This window comes from Akebia trifoliata, chromosome 4, assembly GCF_017979445.1.
Source record: "Akebia trifoliata isolate Shusen 1 chromosome 4, ASM1797944v1, whole genome shotgun sequence".
Taxonomy (NCBI): Eukaryota; Viridiplantae; Streptophyta; class Magnoliopsida; order Ranunculales; family Lardizabalaceae; genus Akebia; species Akebia trifoliata.
In genome coordinates this window covers 7,823,119-7,840,020 of record NC_141378.1, presented here as the reverse complement: position 1 = coordinate 7,840,020, position 16,902 = coordinate 7,823,119, and the positions used below count along the sequence as shown (strand labels likewise).

Sequence of the window (16,902 nt, the reverse complement as noted above, 5' to 3'; positions counted from 1 at the left end):
CTAATCTGAGTGCAAACTTGCCCAACCTGTCAAACTATGGTGGTTGTACTTGTATGCTTGCTTCAAATTTCATGTCATTTTGAAATGTTTCAATGGCACTTTATTAGAAAGACAAATGGACTCTGCAATGTTAAATGTTTCGAATTCTCTCGAAATATATTTAAAAGTTTTGATTGTTGATTCAGATTGTTTAACTTTTTTCTTGACTGAAATATTACATAAGCCGTCGGTTCAATCAGATTAAATTCTGAATCTTAATCCCCAACTCGATGTGACTACTCAGGCTGAACTCCTGACCTGATTGGATTGGGCTGGGCTGTGGGCTCATGGGCTTTTTAACAATCACTGAATTCGGACCCTAACTGGAAAAGGCCCACACATGTTGATTGAAACGTCCACGTGTGGACCATCACTTTTGAGCACGTGTCATCCATATCTCAGGGTAGATAGATAAGAGGAAAACAGCTCTCTCTCGTTCGTTCAAAAACAAGATTAAAAAAATATAAAAAATAAGGCGGGTAAAGATGGAAAAAAGGACTGAATCTAAAAGACTCAAACCTCAGGAAAACGAAACATGGCGGTTACTTCAACTCCCTCTGTACTCCTCACCAATTCGATCCCTAAAATTATCTCCAAAACTTTTGAAATTAGGGTTAAGAGTTCTTCCAAGACAACCTTTGATTCCCTACACCTTAAAATAAGTAGAAATCTTAGCTCCACAAGATTGAATGCTGGATTGTCTGAGATTGAACCTGATCTTATCGAAGACAAGCGCGATCGTTGGGCAACTAATGGCACTGAACCTGTGTGTAAATTGGTTCAAATCTACAATTTTTCTGTTTTTTCTTTTTTTCCTTTTTACTGATGCATGATGAATTTTTCCGATTTTTTGGATTCTATGTTTTAAATTTCAGGAAGATTTTGTTTATGGAGTGTATGATGGGCATCATACTTATCATGAAGGAGACGAGAAAGGTATTCTTTTTGTGTTTGATTTATGTGTTTTAGATGTCTCTTTTACTTGAAATATGTTTTATTTAATTGAGGGAACAAACATAGTTTTCTGTGAATTTTTGTTTCTTGTTTACTTTTAAGAATGCAGTCCTGTTGTTCTGAAGAAAGATTTTCCAAGAAATTTGTGGATTTCTTTGATAACTTACTCAAATTGCTGTTTGGTTTCGTCTTCAATTGTTGTCTTAACAATTGTGAGATGTAAATATGTAATATTTGGTAATGGAAGATGCTTGAGTTTGAAGTTCTACTTTCAAAGATTTTTTTATTATTGGTTAATTCAATGAATCCATTGAGAGAAATTCTGGGTTGTAAGAATTTCTCTCAGTATTAGTGAATTTCTCTCATCTCATCTGTGGATGCCGGGCACTACCAAACCATGTAATCATGTTGTGTTTTGTGTTCTTTTATTTTTATTGCCTTTTCGATTCAATCTGAGGTTTGACGTTCACACTAACTTGTATAAATTGTAGTTTCATGTATAAATTCAATGCAAGAAGCAATGATAACAATCGAAAAAATGCAAATCAAAATACAGAGAACATTACAGAGAATTTGTGTGGTTTGGCAAGATTGCTTACATCTACAGCGATGATGAGATCGTTTCACTATTTCCGTGAGAAAATAGGGTTACAATCTCTTAATCTCAAACATATACCCTAAAACGAGTTTACCATACATTTCTAATTTGTACAAAGATGAAATTCCACTAAAGCTAAAGTTCCGAAATTATGAATATAAGGCACAAACACAACATTTCATTTTCATGATGTTTTAGAATATTGGGTTTTGAGTCATAGTTACTAGTTCAGTGCCTTGGTGTTTTTTTTTTTTTTGTTGCTTAAAGTAACAGAGAATATAATGATGGGTTTGATACCAAAGCTTATATAAGTAGATCTATTTCGGAAAACACACTTCCTTGTGATTCATGCAAATATCATTCCTTGTGGAATGCATTCATTCTGACCCACCAATTTTTTTTCAAATAATTTTTTCAGTTTAAAACCTCTTTTCTGCTAAATGATTTCTTTCTTCTGATGTCAGGGACATTTTGGGAAGCAGTGGCTGAAGAGTATGCAGCTGCAGAACCGCCTTCTGGCTTTCAGGGTATTAATGATTCTTGTAACCTTTGCTAACCATGGTTTCAAATCTAGTCCAAGGCAGAGATGACTTGGGTGAGTCATCTCGGTATCATCCATCAACGAGACAGATAGATAAGGTGTCTCAAGCCTGCAGAATCTCACGAGATGACTTGGCCAAGATTTTGAAAATCTCGTCTGAGTCAGTAAAACTTGGCTGAGTCAACTGGGATTTGTATGTTTTTATTAAAATAATTCATTTTTTTAGAATTTAAATATATGTTATCTAAATGAAATATGATCTCATGATTAAACTTCTTCTAATCAACCTTATTTTATAAAAAAAACTATAATTATTTCTATATAAATATATATGAATAAATAATTATAAACCCAGTTAAATGGTTTATCTTCTTTAAGACGAGTTGACTCATCCAAGACAACTCAGTCTCATCCATGAATGAGACAAGAATTCAAGTATTCGGGTGATATTTTGCTTCTTTTTGTTTTTGTGGTTTTTTTCTACTAAACATAAAATTTAAATTTTTTATTTGTGTATGTTGAGCAGGGCTTATTTCCTGGCTCTTCCTTCCCGCAATAACAGCTGGGTTGGTGTTTAATGTTCCGGTAATGTAGAATCTAGTTATATTATACCCTATATACTTTCCTTTGCTCGTGAAAAAAAACAAATCGATCCAAATTCTCTTATTTCTTCATGGAAAGGAACCGATTATCTCATCAGTGGGGATTTTGGACTCTTGTTATTCTAGGGGGAGTACTTGTACATTGGAGCAGCTGTGTTCGTGGTGATATTTTGCATTATCGAGATGGATAAACCGGATAAACCCCATAATTTCGAACCTCAGATCTATAATATGGAGAGGGGTGCACGTGACAAGTTGATCGCTGATTACAACACCATGAACATATGGGAGTTCAATGAGAAGTATGGGGAGCTTTGGGATTTCACTGTGGAGCATGATGACATAGTGAAGAGATAATCATTCTTCATCATCTGGCAACGTATGTACCTATAACTGCATAACCAGCATCTGCAATGGCAGGTATGTACTACTTCATGTTTTATCTATTCTGTACTTCACAGATATCACAATTGTGAAAATTGCAAATAGGTTACTACATACAGCAAGATGTGGAGTCCAAGTATTGTTTTTGGTGAATTTTTCTCCTTTAGAGGAGGGCTTGTGAGCTTTCTTCTCGAGAGATGAAGCTTAGGTCTAGAACCATACCCTTTTTACTGTTAAAAGTAAAACAACTGTAATGGCAGATCGTTAAATTAGGTTCCTTTTAAACCATGCCCTATTTTTGGTTGGGGTGGGGGATGGTTTGGACTTTAGACCTATCCCTTTCGAGTTTTGGTGAATATTTGAGTAACCTCAAGAGTTGAAACTAGTGACACACCCCTTGACTGTGGTCTTCTAGGATAGATTTTTCCTAAAAAATAATCTTCTTAACCTTTTTCAATCTTTTAAAAGAAAGTTATTTTACCGCATTTCTCAAGGTGACACATGTACAATTAAATATTCTTTTTATATTTATGCTGTTATAGTAGAAATGCTAGTGTTTCTCTTATGGAGAGAATCTCAAGTGTCTTGGATTCCATACCTCAGTCAACCAGCCAATTGAATAACCAAAAGCACTTCTTACCTTTTTAAGAGAGATGTGAGAATAAAAGGTCAAGTTCTACATGGCTATTATACCAATTATTGGAATAACATATAGATATTAGAACAAAAATTTCAATTATTTAGAGCCTTGAAATAAATTATAAGAATCCAACTACGCTAAGGTGAATCAAAATCCACCCCAAAATAGTTTACTTAATGCCATTCCAAATTTTTTGGAGGAAGATAAATTGAAATATCAAAAGCTGTTGGTAGATAAAGAATGTCAAAAATACAATAAATTTGGACTTGTTTGCTTGATTTCGTTATATTCCAATAAAAAAAAAAAATCTTGTAGGAAATGGTGGAAGTATTTTGACGGGCAAGAACACGGTGCAGGTCAAATCTCTCATCGAGGTGGCTTTGCTGATGATCCACAGCTTCTATTCCAGCTCTTATTGAATGGGAAGATCAATAATTCAAAAGATAATAGAAGTTAAGTTTGGTCTTGTGAACTATCTACAAAGCAATGTAATTTGGATAATTAGTTCCCATATTCATAATTTTCGTAAAGTTTATATATAGTAGTTATGAACTAGGCAATGTTATTATTAGATAAAAATTTATCTAAATTCAAATTGGATATTGTTAGAAAAAATCCTTAGATTCGAAATATAAATCAACAAGAACACAAATAATCTCACAAGATATACGTGATTCGGTCAAAACATTGACTTACGTCCACGGGCGAAAATGACGATTTCACTATAATAATCAAAGAAGAACAAGGTTACAATTTCTCTGTCTTTCGTATATCTCTCTAACTCTCTTAGGATTTTATCTCTTACCTTTTATATATTTAGGATTACAAAGAGAGTAAACAGGTCCGATCCAAATCCGAATCTAAAGGGAAAATCTCACATATTATCAATTAAATAGGTCGTTATTGGATCATCTAAAGATCCAAGTTGATTTCATGACAATTCTTCATATATCAAGAATAGAAGACATAACTCAACAAATATCCAAAATTTTTGGATGATATCAAAATTTTCGAATACGAATTTAGATTTCAACCATCCATTGACAGCCTAGTTGGAGCTTCAAGAATAAGAGATCACAATGTCTTAATTTCTTCTTCTTATTCTTAGTAACTTTCTTAGATAAATAGTAGAAAGAAAAGTGCAGGGGCACCTTTGCCATCTCTTTTTGGACTACGAACCCGTTAACATGCTTAAACAGTTAGCCACACTTTTGTGCTCTTCTTTTATTTCTTTTTATCTTTTTCTTATTCGAGTGGGTGGCAACTTTTATTGAGTTTTCAGTTCATGTCTTTTGTCTTTAAGCGACGTGGCAAAGGTGCAGACGTCCTCCCACCGTCATGTTTTCTGAAGGAAAACAAAAAGAAGTTATAACACCGTTAATATCAGCATTTCTTATACTGCTATTTTTACTGTTAAAAGTAAAATAACTGTAACTGCAGATCGTTAAATTCGGTTCCTTTCAAACCATGCCCCTTTTTTGGTTTGGCGTGGGGGATGGTTTAGATTTTATGCCTATCCCTTTTGAGTTTTGGTGAATGTTTGAGTAACCTCATGAGTTTTGAAACTAAAGACATACCCCTTGACTGTGGTCTCCTAAGAGAGATTTTTCTTAAAAAATTATCTTCTTAACCTTTTCCATGTCTCATGTAACATTAAATATTCTTTTTATATTTATTATGCTGTCTTATAAGTAGAAGTGCTATTGTTTCTCTTACGGAGAGAATCTGAGTGTTTCAGATTCCCTACCTTATTCAACCAGCCAATTGAATAGTTAAAAGCACTTTCTTACCTTTTTAAGGGAGAGACGAGAGAATAAAAGGTCAATTTCTACACAACAATTATACTGATTATTAGAATAACATAGAGATATTAGAACAAAATTTTCAATTATTTAAAGCCTTGGTACAAATTATAAAAAGAGTCGTCCACTCAAAAAATTTCATCTGGTCTGTACTCAGTTGACGTGACAAAGACACAAAATCATAGATCTTTTTCCTTGGGATACACAAGGAAACAATCAACGGTTCTGTGACCTTGCCATATTAGTCGAGTATAGACTGAGTGAAAATTTTCGAGTCAGAAAATCATTAGCGGCATAAGAATCCAACTACACTAAGGTGAATCAAAATCCACACCAAAATATTTACTTAATGCCATTCCAATTTTCTTAGACATGCCAAGTAGTGAAATTATATACATACCTAAGATAGGATTTTGAACAAAATAAAAAGAAAAAGAGGGTGATTATAAGAACAACAATCAACTTTTGATTTTTTTTTTCATTGATCACTCTCATAGTCAATTTCTTTGAAAAGCAAAGACCTAGAGATCTGAATTAAAGATCTTTAGAGTGGAAGAAATTAAAATAAAAGGGTACACTCATTAAAAAAAAATAATAGAATGGCTTTTCACGGTTAGAACAAGAAGAACATATTCTTATCCCAAAGAAGACGGTCGATTAAATGAATCTTGTTCTTTTATGCGACCATATTTGTAGTCTGTTGTGAGAATCATTATCTACTCACTTCTAGGACATAATTCCATTAGTTAGTATGTTATGAAAACTTTTTTTTCACACAAACTCTCTCAAAAATAAATGACAAAGAAAAAGTCCATAACACCTTCAATACCTTTTTATACATATTTCACTCGTTATGGAAACAACTTATCTCACACAACTCGTTGAAATATTATTACTACTTCAAATCCTCCCTACCATATTCCATTTAAACTTCACCCTAGACCCCTCTTAATTGAATAAGAGCATTTAAAACAATAATAAATAATAATTAAAAATAAATCAAATTAATTGCAATACTAGTCAATCTCAGCAAAACTTTATAGTAATCTCAATTTAATACTTTTCTTAGTGGTCAACAAGGTTAACATACAAAACAATCTAATGAAAAGAATTGCATGTTAATTAAAGTTTTGAGTTTCCACATTGCAATCAAACAAAATAATAATAAGTAATATAAGCATTTCCAATTAGTAATTATTTCTAATTTAAGTATAGTAGTTCATTTTAAGTATCATGTATGATCATGTTGTCCTAGATCCTCCATTTATATTTCCATTCTTCTATTAATTAGAGGGTAGATTACATTTTGTATCCTTGTAATTTGGCGTAATTTCATTTTGACCGACTAATGTTTTGATAATTGCACTTACCTTTCGTATAGTTTGGGCTGCAACTTGGACAAGTTGAAAGTTCAAGTCAAGTTGTAGAACCCTCAACCCAAGTTCAATTAAATTCAACCACTGGGTTAGAGCTCATTAACTCAAATTCAACCGGACATTGAGCTTTTAAAATCGAACTGAGCTCGGGTTAGCCCAAGTTAGGTCATTTTGAATGGATTGGACAGATTGAGCAAGCCTAATTTCATTTTGATTAACACATATATTTTATTTTATATCTTAAAAAGAAATACAATATAAAAATATAAAATCACTAGTAAATAAATTTGCAAACTTCTAAATTCATAAATTTGAATTTCATAAAAAAAATTTCCATAATTTTACAAATATATTTAAGAAGAGAAAATAAATATTTTTTTTAATTAAATAAAAAATATTTGTATGTAAATATATAACTATGCATGTGAAAAAATGAATTCAATGAATTTCTAAGGGGGCATATTATTATTATTATTATTTTTAAATAGCATAAAATAAGAAGATAAAATAACATTTAAATCTAACCCCATCAGTGAAAGGCATGGTAAGTGCAATTATCAAAATGGAATTATGCCAAACTATTGGGGGTCAAAGTATAATTTATCCTTAATTAAAAGAGTTTAAATGAGGTTTAATCTATTTTTCTTCCTTCTAATGTGAAATCATAAATAACAATGAAGCACTCTTGGGACTAAACCTCGTGACTTCCACTATTAAGGTTCATTTATATTATCTATTTAACTATGTTTCTTCCATGGGTATCTCTAAAAATATTCTTATTTTGATTTTTTGTCCTGAAAGCAAGACTTTGTTATCAGGTTTAATTGCAATTTCTTGAATATCACAAAACTTTTTTCTTTCTTTAAAGAATATTAATAGAAAAATATAATTCTAGTGGATGCTAACATCTTACATACAAAACTGAGAAACATTTTCCTAACTAAGTTAATAAAGATTTGAGCCTTCCTATAAGTCGTTTTGGTTAAATGGATTACCATCTCAGCAATCGAACACCACGGCCTATAAGTTATTTTGAAAAACTCATGTAAAATAATATATATATATATCTTCACCAAAAATTAGCCCATTTCAAAACTTCTAAGTCATGTAGGACAAAAATGATTGGGCAAATGGTTGGGTAAATGGTTAGGTACTGAACATTTCCTTATATATATATTTAATTTAATCCAAGGTTTTAAAAATGGATGGCTACTGAACTTTCACATAACTCCCAAACTTAAATTTGAAAATCAATGGTGAAAAATAAATTGTTTTTGGGAATTTTTTTTTTTTTTAAATTCATTGAATTGTGTCCTCTACAACCTTGAAGCATTGGGTCATTGTTTTTGGAGGCCACAAGTTGAGCCCAAGGATCCTTAGTGAGGGTGAAATCCTTACTTACTTAGTAAGGCTAGTCAGACTCCACAAAAATTGTGAGTTCCACTATCATGGTACATTTATATTATCTATTTAGGTTTCACCAAACAAGAAAAGAGTCTATATTGGATCTTAATTTGGATCAACCGGCCCAAATCCAACCAATAATTAAATGAGTTGGATCCGTCTGTCCCACGTCAAAAGTCAAGAGACACACCCCGACAACTCAAACCAGACCAGATTCGGCTATTATTAACTGGATTGGACTTGAAGATTTTCCGCTCATACCCAAACCCGTTTAAATGTTGAGATCTGAACCATTTAGAACCCTAGATCCAATAAGTAATTTGTCGGCCATGGTCCGTTCAGGAACTGGCCCACCATTGGGACAGACCAAATTAGTGAATCAATTGGCCACTCTTGTTGTAAGAATCAGTGTTTGAGGGATGATGAATCACAATGACTACTAAATCATCTTAGCCTTCAAACACAATAATGGATACAAACGGACCCACCAATTGAGGTATTTGGATCCATGATCGGTTGTCCCTTGTCTTATTCTTGTGGACCCACAACGATGGTCATCATCAACTGATCCTTAAATGTGAAAGGAAAACATTTCAATGTAAGAGAAAAAAAGATGGCAAAAGTAACTTTAAAAATAAATCAAAAAATAAAAAAAATAAAAGGATAATTTAGATGTACCACTCCACGTTTTGGTGAATATTTTAGATACCCTTTACTTTTGGATTCTTTGATTTTCCCTTATAATCTATATACAATGACTTAAATACCCTCATTGATAACTTCCTAGTAAACAAATCCTTAATCTTAATTCTCCGAAGATTCCTTTATTTTCAAGTCAAGTTCTTCCACTTTTACGATAAATTTCTTTTTTATTTCTATTCAAACTTATCTTTTATCCATCAATTTCAATCCTATCTTAATCTTTTGTACCTTTACTCTCTATTCACCTGTCCTATTATGATTTTCTACAATATTGTAGTGATGAGATGTGCATGGAATCATAAATATTATTCACTTATATTTTGTGGAAAAAAATCTACGATTTTCATGTCAATACAGTGTTGAATGTGGTATTGTAAGATATTAATTTAGCATTTATTTTATTTTATATTACAATCAAAATTTTATCTTGCTTAAAAGATTCAATGTTATAATTGACAAGATTTTATGGTTGAAGAAGAGGATTCAAATTTTTTTACTGGAGGGATAAAGATGAATGGTCTTTGATTAGAAAAATCAAAGATTGTTCATGATTGAATGCATATCATATGCACTCGAGGAGAGGGTTTAAACCCCATTATGTTTTAACCTCTCCTTAGATGTGATGATTTTTTTTTCCCCCGGTAAGATGTTGAAATGGGGGCATTTATGTGATTTTACATTCAGATATTGGAATATCAAGTTCAAGGGCCATGTCATTAGTTTGAAAACGTGGGTACGTCAAACATTCATCAAAACATGGAGGGGTAACTCTAAAAAATAAAATAAAAAAAAAAAAAAAGAAAAAGAAAAAGAAAAAATACCAGCTTTTCGTTCCTCTCTCTCTCTCTCCCACTCTCCTTTAATAGCGCGACAAACGATGTCAGAACAAAGTAGAAACGGAGAGAGTTTCGAAGGCGACTCTCTCTCTCTCTATCTCTATCTCTATCTCTGTCTCAACTGTCTCTTTTTGATCTTTAAATAAAAAAAACCAAAACCCTCGAAACCCTAAAGTTCTCCAGTTTATCGGGCGATGGATCTGTAACCTGTTACCCCGACAACCTCGCCTTTAGGTTTCTCTCGAAACCCTTCATTCTCTTTCTTTCGTTCGCTCTGTGTATGTGCTCTTTACAAGCCCTAATTCCTCTCTCACACACACACACTCTCTCTCCTTCACTCACACTTCACTTGGAAACAATCTGTCCAATTTTCAATCACAGACATGGCTAATAATCCTCCAGAGGACGATTTTCTCGAACAGATCTTAGCGCTTCCTTCATACGCAGGACATGATTCTGGTATGGCGGGAAATGATGGGAATTTGGCGGGAACAACAGCTTCGATGGTGTTGCAATTGAGCTCCGGCGATTGTTCCGGTCATATTCCCGGAGGTGGTTTTCAGGGAAGTTTTTTTCCTTTGGGATTGAGCTTGGATCAGGGAAAAGGCGGTTTTATGAAACCAGATGAAGCTTCGGGGAGTGGTAAGCGGTTTCGTGAGGAGCTTGAAGCGAAAGCTTCTTCTGGAAAGAACGTAAGCAGCTCTCACTGTTCTTTCTATCCGTATTTCTTGATGTTATGCCTTTGTAGTCTCGCTTTCAGAATTGGGGGTATGTTTGTATATTTATTGAAAGCCGTGGGCATTTACGGTTCTTCAATTTTTTCTGTGCAGGACAGAGACTCAGTCCATTTGTTTCCACCGTTTGGACATTTACAGCCTCACTCGGTCCGTCCTACAGCGCCTCATGTACATCAGGTTGGGAAAAAATCGCCTTTCCCCGCTAAAAGTGGTTCCTTTAATTCTGTTATTGTAATTAATGGGGTAAGAAGTGAAATAACGAATATAACCTTCGTTTCAGAGATGAAAATGTCACTGAAATGCTGGGTTTTTGTTATTTTTTCTTTGTTACAATGGCTATTCTTTGGGTACGAAGGTACACACCTGAAAAGATTGAATGGTGCTTCTAATATTTTCGGAGAAACCAAGGGTATTGGTTCATTCGTCTTGTCCTTCATCTCTGGAAGATGAAGTGATACTTCTGACATATTTCAGGTGTGGGCCCCTATGCTGTACGGATACAACATCCGTACACATTTTTTTTTTTCTCTTTCTATGAGTATTTATGGATTCTGATGTTTAGAGGAATGGACACCACTGGAATACCAATTTGATGTCCTCCACCTCTAATGAAAACGCTATATAAATATTTTGATCTGATCACAATCAATGCAGAAAATATATTTAGGTGTTACTGGTGCAGAAAGTTAAGCCCATATATATATATATATATATATATATATATATATATATATATATATTTATGGGTTGTGCTCTTGGTGTGACCTTGCCCTTGGTGCCCACTTTGTGATCGCTGTCACCATGATGCCCTTCTTTTTAGGCCCTTAGGTAGCTTTTTTTGAAGTCGGTCCTTCTGGGGTTTAGACCCAAACGTGGTTTTGGCTCAGATACCAAGTGATACAAATCATAAAAACACCTTGGTTAAGCCCATATCACTTTGGGGTTGTACTATATTTGGCCTACATCTTGGTACCATAAAATCATCTTGATTAGTGATCTCTACTCATTATGTTTGATTACTCATAATCCAATGGCTAGAAATCATTGATCAAGCTGTTTTTTTTTTTTTTTTTGGGGGGGGGGGGGGGGGGGAGTTTAAACAAGAGGTGGTGCAAATGTTTGTAGAGTCCCTCTCCCCAATGTTTTGGGAGGTGTTGGGTAATATATGCAAGTGTATTTCAGATTAACATAAAGTTGAAATTAATTAAAAATTGATGCAAGCCTCTTCTATATTAAACTAAGATTCTAATTCTAATGGAAATGAGTCTTTCTTGTCAAAGCAAATCTTCAGAGTCCCCCAAGGTAATTATAAGTCTAGTTCAAAAGAATTTCTCTTGTTAAGAGTGCAGTGATTATTTGAAAAATTAAGTTCTGAGTGACTTAACATACCCCCAAAAGAGGGGGAAAAAAACAGGTAGAGTGAATTCATGAGGTGGTCAAACAACAACTAATATTATCCTTGATATAAATATATTCAGACTAAACATCTTCTGTTTGCTGAACACCTTGTGTATTTTTGTGACACTAGGTGGTTACTCTTAGCAATGTTCTTAGAGAAAAAAAAGAAAAAGAAAAAAGGAAGAAGGGTATACTACAGAAGTGTAGGCATTTGAGCTCAAGTGCCTAGGAGGTCACTTTGGACATGTTCCAAAAACATTTTGTTAAGAGTACGAATGGGTTGAAATCTAAAAATTGTTGGATCCATATGTGGATTTATCAGAGATGAATTCCCCTAGGTGAAGTTTCATGTGCTTTGACCTCTGCCATGGGTTGTTACATTTAAACCACGACGTTGTATTGTCAGCATCACAAATACTGAATAAATACTAGCAAATGCTCCATGGGTTTCTGAAAATAATTGCACCAACGGGCAGTCTTGACTTTTGATGAACCATGGGATGCTTCAAAAACGTTCGTGAAGGTCATAATCTGTTGTTAAATGATCTCTTCATCACTTATTTTTTGGTTATATTTGCAGCCTTTTCACGGGCAACCAACATCTGGTGCAGTTTCCGTTATGCCACATCCACCTGCCATCCGCCCGAGAATGCGGGCTAGAAGAGGGCAGGCCACTGATCCTCACAGTATTGCCGAACGGGTAAGCTTTAATGTATACAAAGGAGAACTCGGTCTGTCAGTTATGTCGTAGGGTGTACAATTTCTTATGAGATGAAGGGGTTTGATCATGATTCATTCATGGATTTTTGTGAATTATCGAACAGATGAATTGATTCAATTGTTCTTGAGATATTACTAAAATAAACTTCCCATGCACACCTCTCAAGGAAGAAGAACTGACTCCACCTTTTATACTTATGGCATAAATGGGTTTGGTTTGTGGTTCTTTTGTTTGCTGAATTTTATATCTAGGATTCCTCTATATTATTTAATAGCTGCATTTTCTGAATTGGTTGTAGTTACGTAGAGAAAGAATAGCAGAAAGAATGAAGGCTTTGCAGGAACTGCTTCCTACCTTCAACAAGGTCCTCACTATGACCATCTTACTCCCTTTATGCAATGTTTATGGTTTCATCTACATTCTTATTTCAATTAAATGCATTTTGCAGTTATTGTTTGTTATTTATGATTAAAATTTGTTATTGGAAACGATAGGTAATAATTTACATTTTTACATTAAACATTAGATTAGATTTTTTTTTTTAAAAACCTTTCCTTGCCAAATTTAGCTTCCTGTATGAATTAAGAAAATGACTTGACAGGCGACTCCTTTTGCCTAGAAGCTAGGAAACCTAGGCTGCAAATGTTTTTTCATTATGAAACTTACATGCTGGACCTGGACAAGTCATATCAGGCTTGCACTGGATTTTTAATTGACAGACTTGCCATGAGATATTGGAATTTTACCTGTCCAATAACAACCATCATATTAGGATATGAAAGTTTCTATCTTTCACTCAATGTAGTATGAAAAAACAGTACACATGGTGAGTGAGCAGATTGAGATGGTTTGGTCATGTGCAACAAAAACCGATACCAGCTTCAGTTGGAAGGCATGCATGTTGAAGGTTCTGAAAGTGTGCGAGGAAGACCTATTGGAAGACATGGCTTTAACAAGATTCTAATGAAAGTATCTTCACCTATAAAAAAAAAATGGCTTTAAGAATATTCGAATGGTGGAACAATATCCATTCAGTCGACTCCAAACTTTTAGGATAAGGATTTTATGTAGAGGATGATGACAATAACAACCATCATGAAAATGGAATGTTATTATAAGGCTTCCCTACGTAGTCCATGAGATGGAGATGAAATCGAACAATTAAAGATGCAGACTTCTTCTTTATTCAGAAAAAGGTGGATATGCTTGAAGGAATTTTTCAATCGGTTGTCCCCTTTCCAATACTTGTTTCAAAGATACACACAAAATGGTCTGAGTGACACAATGTGACATCGAGTCTTAGGGAAAAGATGCCCTATGGATCTCAGTTCAATTGACTCTTCACGTGCATTCAACTATTAGGATAGCAAAAAATTCTTGAAGTTGCCTATGACCTGGAAATACAAGAATTGATCTGTTGCTCATATTTTTAAGCTGAAAATATAAAGCTTCTGAAAACATCCTCGCAGTTTTGTCCTTCACCAAGAAAAGATTGCAATATAAAGAAGTTCCTCTGGATAGTGATGTCAAAAATGTTCAATACAAAAACTATTTTACCAACATCTCTAAAACTGACAGTATTCAAAATGGATCATAATATTTACTGTTATTTTTTGGCATGTTCTATCTCAACTGTCTGGGTTTGATGACCTCTTAAATTTGTAGCAAATGCAAAAAGTGCTACTGAATGTCACCGGTGCCCCGAAGTTGAAAGTTTTTTTTACCTAAAGAAAGCAATAAGAAAAGAAGCAAATCATTTTTTTTTTTTGGCTTATCAAGAAAAAGAAAAACAAAAGCATGTGAAGAACAATGCCTATTCTGTTATTCCTTTAGTATTGACACACTAAATTTTCCTGTGCAGACGGATAGAGCAGCCATGCTTGAATGCCTATTCTGTTATTCCTTTAGTATTGACACACTAAATTTTCCTGTGCAGACGGATAGAGCAGCCATGCTTGATGAAATTGTGGATTATGTTAAGTTCCTAAGGCTCCAGGTCAAGGTACAACAGTAATCCCCTTGAGTTAAATGGTTACTAATTTCTAGCAAAATCATTAAGAAAAATGTATTCACTCTATATTTCGACGGGTACAATATAAATTTTATTTTCCCTTGCCCTTCCTTTGTCCATAATGTTTAGGCAATCTTCAAACTCGTCATTTTGTCATTAATCGCATCAAATTCATAATTGTCACAACTTTCATCAACTTTTGTATTGGTCCTTGACCTAATTTGTGCCAACCTCCCATAACTACTTCGGTTCTAAACACCACCTTTTGGAACCCTTGAGCTAATAGGCATGTTCTCCAGACCAATTATGGACAACATTTTCTAATCATTACTAATTGCAGATCAATCATGGAAAATGTGTACTAATAATTAGTCATTCCAACTCTGGAGGTAAAAATTGTCAGTAACAACTTATACAAACTTCCATGTTGAACTCTATCTTGGTCCTAAACACCTTTTGGAAGCTTTTGAACTGATAATGGTGTTCCAGACCAATCATGGAAACCATGCTATAATTATTAGCCATTCTAACTTTGTAGGTACATACATTCAATGTCTTGCCAATCTTTCATTTGTTTCTCATGAATATGGGCACAACAAATCAGGGTTTAATGGTTATTCTCAAGACTTTGGGGAATTCCTACTTTAGAGGTTTCTAGGCCAAAAGAATGTATAAAGCCATCAGGCTGGAGATCATACTGTCTTACCAAATCTTTAGTTCCTTCTACAAATAAGTAAACGTAAGAATTGGTATCAGTTTCTATTATTTACCCATTTTTATTTCATTCATAAAATTTACAGGTTCTGAGCATGAGCAGACTAGGGGGAGCTGGTGCAGTGGCTCAGCTTGTCGCTGACATCCCACTTCCATCGGTTGAGGTAATATGTATAAATCAGAATCCTTTGTGCTCTGAGCATATATGTGCAAGTGCATCTGTTGTTAATGTTTATGTATGCCTTTCTATGAGTGGGTATGCATACCTTATGTCTCATTTTTCTTGAAATTACCCATTTGTTTTGTACCTTGCCAAGAGTTTCTTATTATTTGAAAGTTGACTTCTTCTTGTATATCTCTCTTTTATTTGTGTAATTTAAGGGGGAAGCAAGTGAGGGTGGAAGCAACCAGCAAGCCTGGGAGAAGTGGTCAACGGACGGCACAGAACAACAAGTAGCAAAGCTCATGGAAGAAGATGTTGGGGCTGCCATGCAATTTCTCCAATCCAAGGCACTATGCATCATGCCCATATCACTTGCCTCTGCAATCTACCACACACACCAACCCGACGCCCACTCAATCATCAAGCCCGAACCAAATCCTCCTTCATAAGCCTGAGAAGGTCACATCCTTGCGCGTGCCCGTCATTAACTCTTGAAACACAACCGGGTCCCACCCACCTTTTCATAACCCACACATCTTGTAGTTTTTACTCTGGCTGGGATACTAACACACCCCCTCCCCGGCATTGCAATCGAAGTCAGATGCCATGATTTTGCTTCTTTTCTTTTTTATTTTCTTGTATTTTGTTAACCAGGTGGTGTGATGTCATGCATAGAAAAGAAAGGAAAAGAAAAGAAGAGAAAATTGTCTTGCCATGTTTTGAGTGAAGGGGGAGAATTGTCAAAGCTCTCATCCATTGCACTTGTTTAATTTAGTAGTGGTGTGGTGGGGGATGATAGTAGTGGTGGATAACCAAAATACTTTCGTGGTGGGGACTCTTTAAATATATATATATTTTTTTAGGAGGTGAGGAGAGGATAGTGGGTGGTGGGACCTTGGAAAAGGAAGTGATGGGTACATAGATATAATTAATGTAGTAGAAGAAAAATGGAGAGGAGGAAATTGCAATGGATAATGGTTGGTTGTTTCTTTCTTTCTTTAAAAGAAGAAAAGTAATGTTGGAAGGTTGTTTAAGTCTTGAGAGAAATCAATTGTGGTACACGAGGGTTTGTTGTGTGTGGGGGTGAGTGGGTTGTGTTTTTTAAAGTAACTCCTTTGTTCAATTATCTTTAATCATTATTGGAGGATGAATCATTGGAGAGAGAGAGATTTCCTTGGCGGTCAACCAGTTGCTCAATCGAATGGACGGCCCCTGATTCATTCTTTTTAGATCGAACCGCAAACTAGTGCAGTGCAAGAATTACATTTTGACCAATTAGA

At 34.6% G+C, this 16,902-nt stretch overlaps 2 protein-coding genes across 3 annotated transcripts; both read left to right on the top strand.

Annotated features, from left to right (window-relative positions):
• The first annotated feature begins 523 nt into the window (after positions 1–523).
• PNSB5 (NAD(P)H dehydrogenase 18) lies at positions 524–4,295 on the top strand. Of its 2 annotated transcripts, none has more exons than XM_086439049.1 (6): positions 524–805; positions 915–975; positions 2,056–2,118; positions 2,659–2,717; positions 2,861–3,154; positions 4,115–4,295. In XM_086439049.1, the coding sequence occupies exons 1-5, from the start codon at positions 575–577 to the stop codon at positions 3,089–3,091; spliced, it is 645 nt and encodes a 214-aa protein (XP_086295175.1). In that variant the 5' UTR covers positions 524–574; the 3' UTR covers positions 3,092–3,154; positions 4,115–4,295. The 2 variants fall into 2 exon arrangements, with proteins under 2 accessions (XP_086295175.1, XP_086295174.1); XM_086439048.1 differs by having other exon boundaries at positions 4,074–4,295.
• Positions 4,296–9,943: 5,648 nt separating this feature from the next.
• Positions 9,944–16,611, top strand: LOC147403458 (transcription factor UNE12-like). Its single transcript, XM_086439046.1, has 7 exons — positions 9,944–10,570; positions 10,709–10,792; positions 12,594–12,713; positions 13,033–13,098; positions 14,671–14,736; positions 15,546–15,623; positions 15,841–16,611. Exons 1-7 carry the CDS (start codon positions 10,262–10,264, stop codon positions 16,069–16,071), a joined length of 954 nt encoding a protein of 317 aa, XP_086295172.1. The 5' UTR covers positions 9,944–10,261; the 3' UTR covers positions 16,072–16,611.
• The last annotated feature ends 291 nt before the right edge of the window (positions 16,612–16,902 follow it).

Bases quoted from the DNA above. Each gene is read 5' to 3' on its own strand.
- PNSB5 (XM_086439049.1), top strand. From the start codon at position 575: ATGGCGGTTACTTCAACTCCCTCTGTACTCCTCACCAATTCGATCCCT. The intron at 806-914 runs GTGTGTAAATTG...TTTAAATTTCAG, and splicing joins CAACTAATGGCACTGAACCT to GAAGATTTTGTTTATGGAGT. The intron at 976-2,055 runs GTATTCTTTTTG...TTCTGATGTCAG, and splicing joins TCATGAAGGAGACGAGAAAG to GGACATTTTGGGAAGCAGTG.
- LOC147403458 (XM_086439046.1), top strand. From the start codon at position 10,262: ATGGCTAATAATCCTCCAGAGGACGATTTTCTCGAACAGATCTTAGCG. The intron at 12,714-13,032 runs GTAAGCTTTAAT...AATTGGTTGTAG, and splicing joins CTCACAGTATTGCCGAACGG to TTACGTAGAGAAAGAATAGC. The intron at 15,624-15,840 runs GTAATATGTATA...GTGTAATTTAAG, and splicing joins TCCCACTTCCATCGGTTGAG to GGGGAAGCAAGTGAGGGTGG.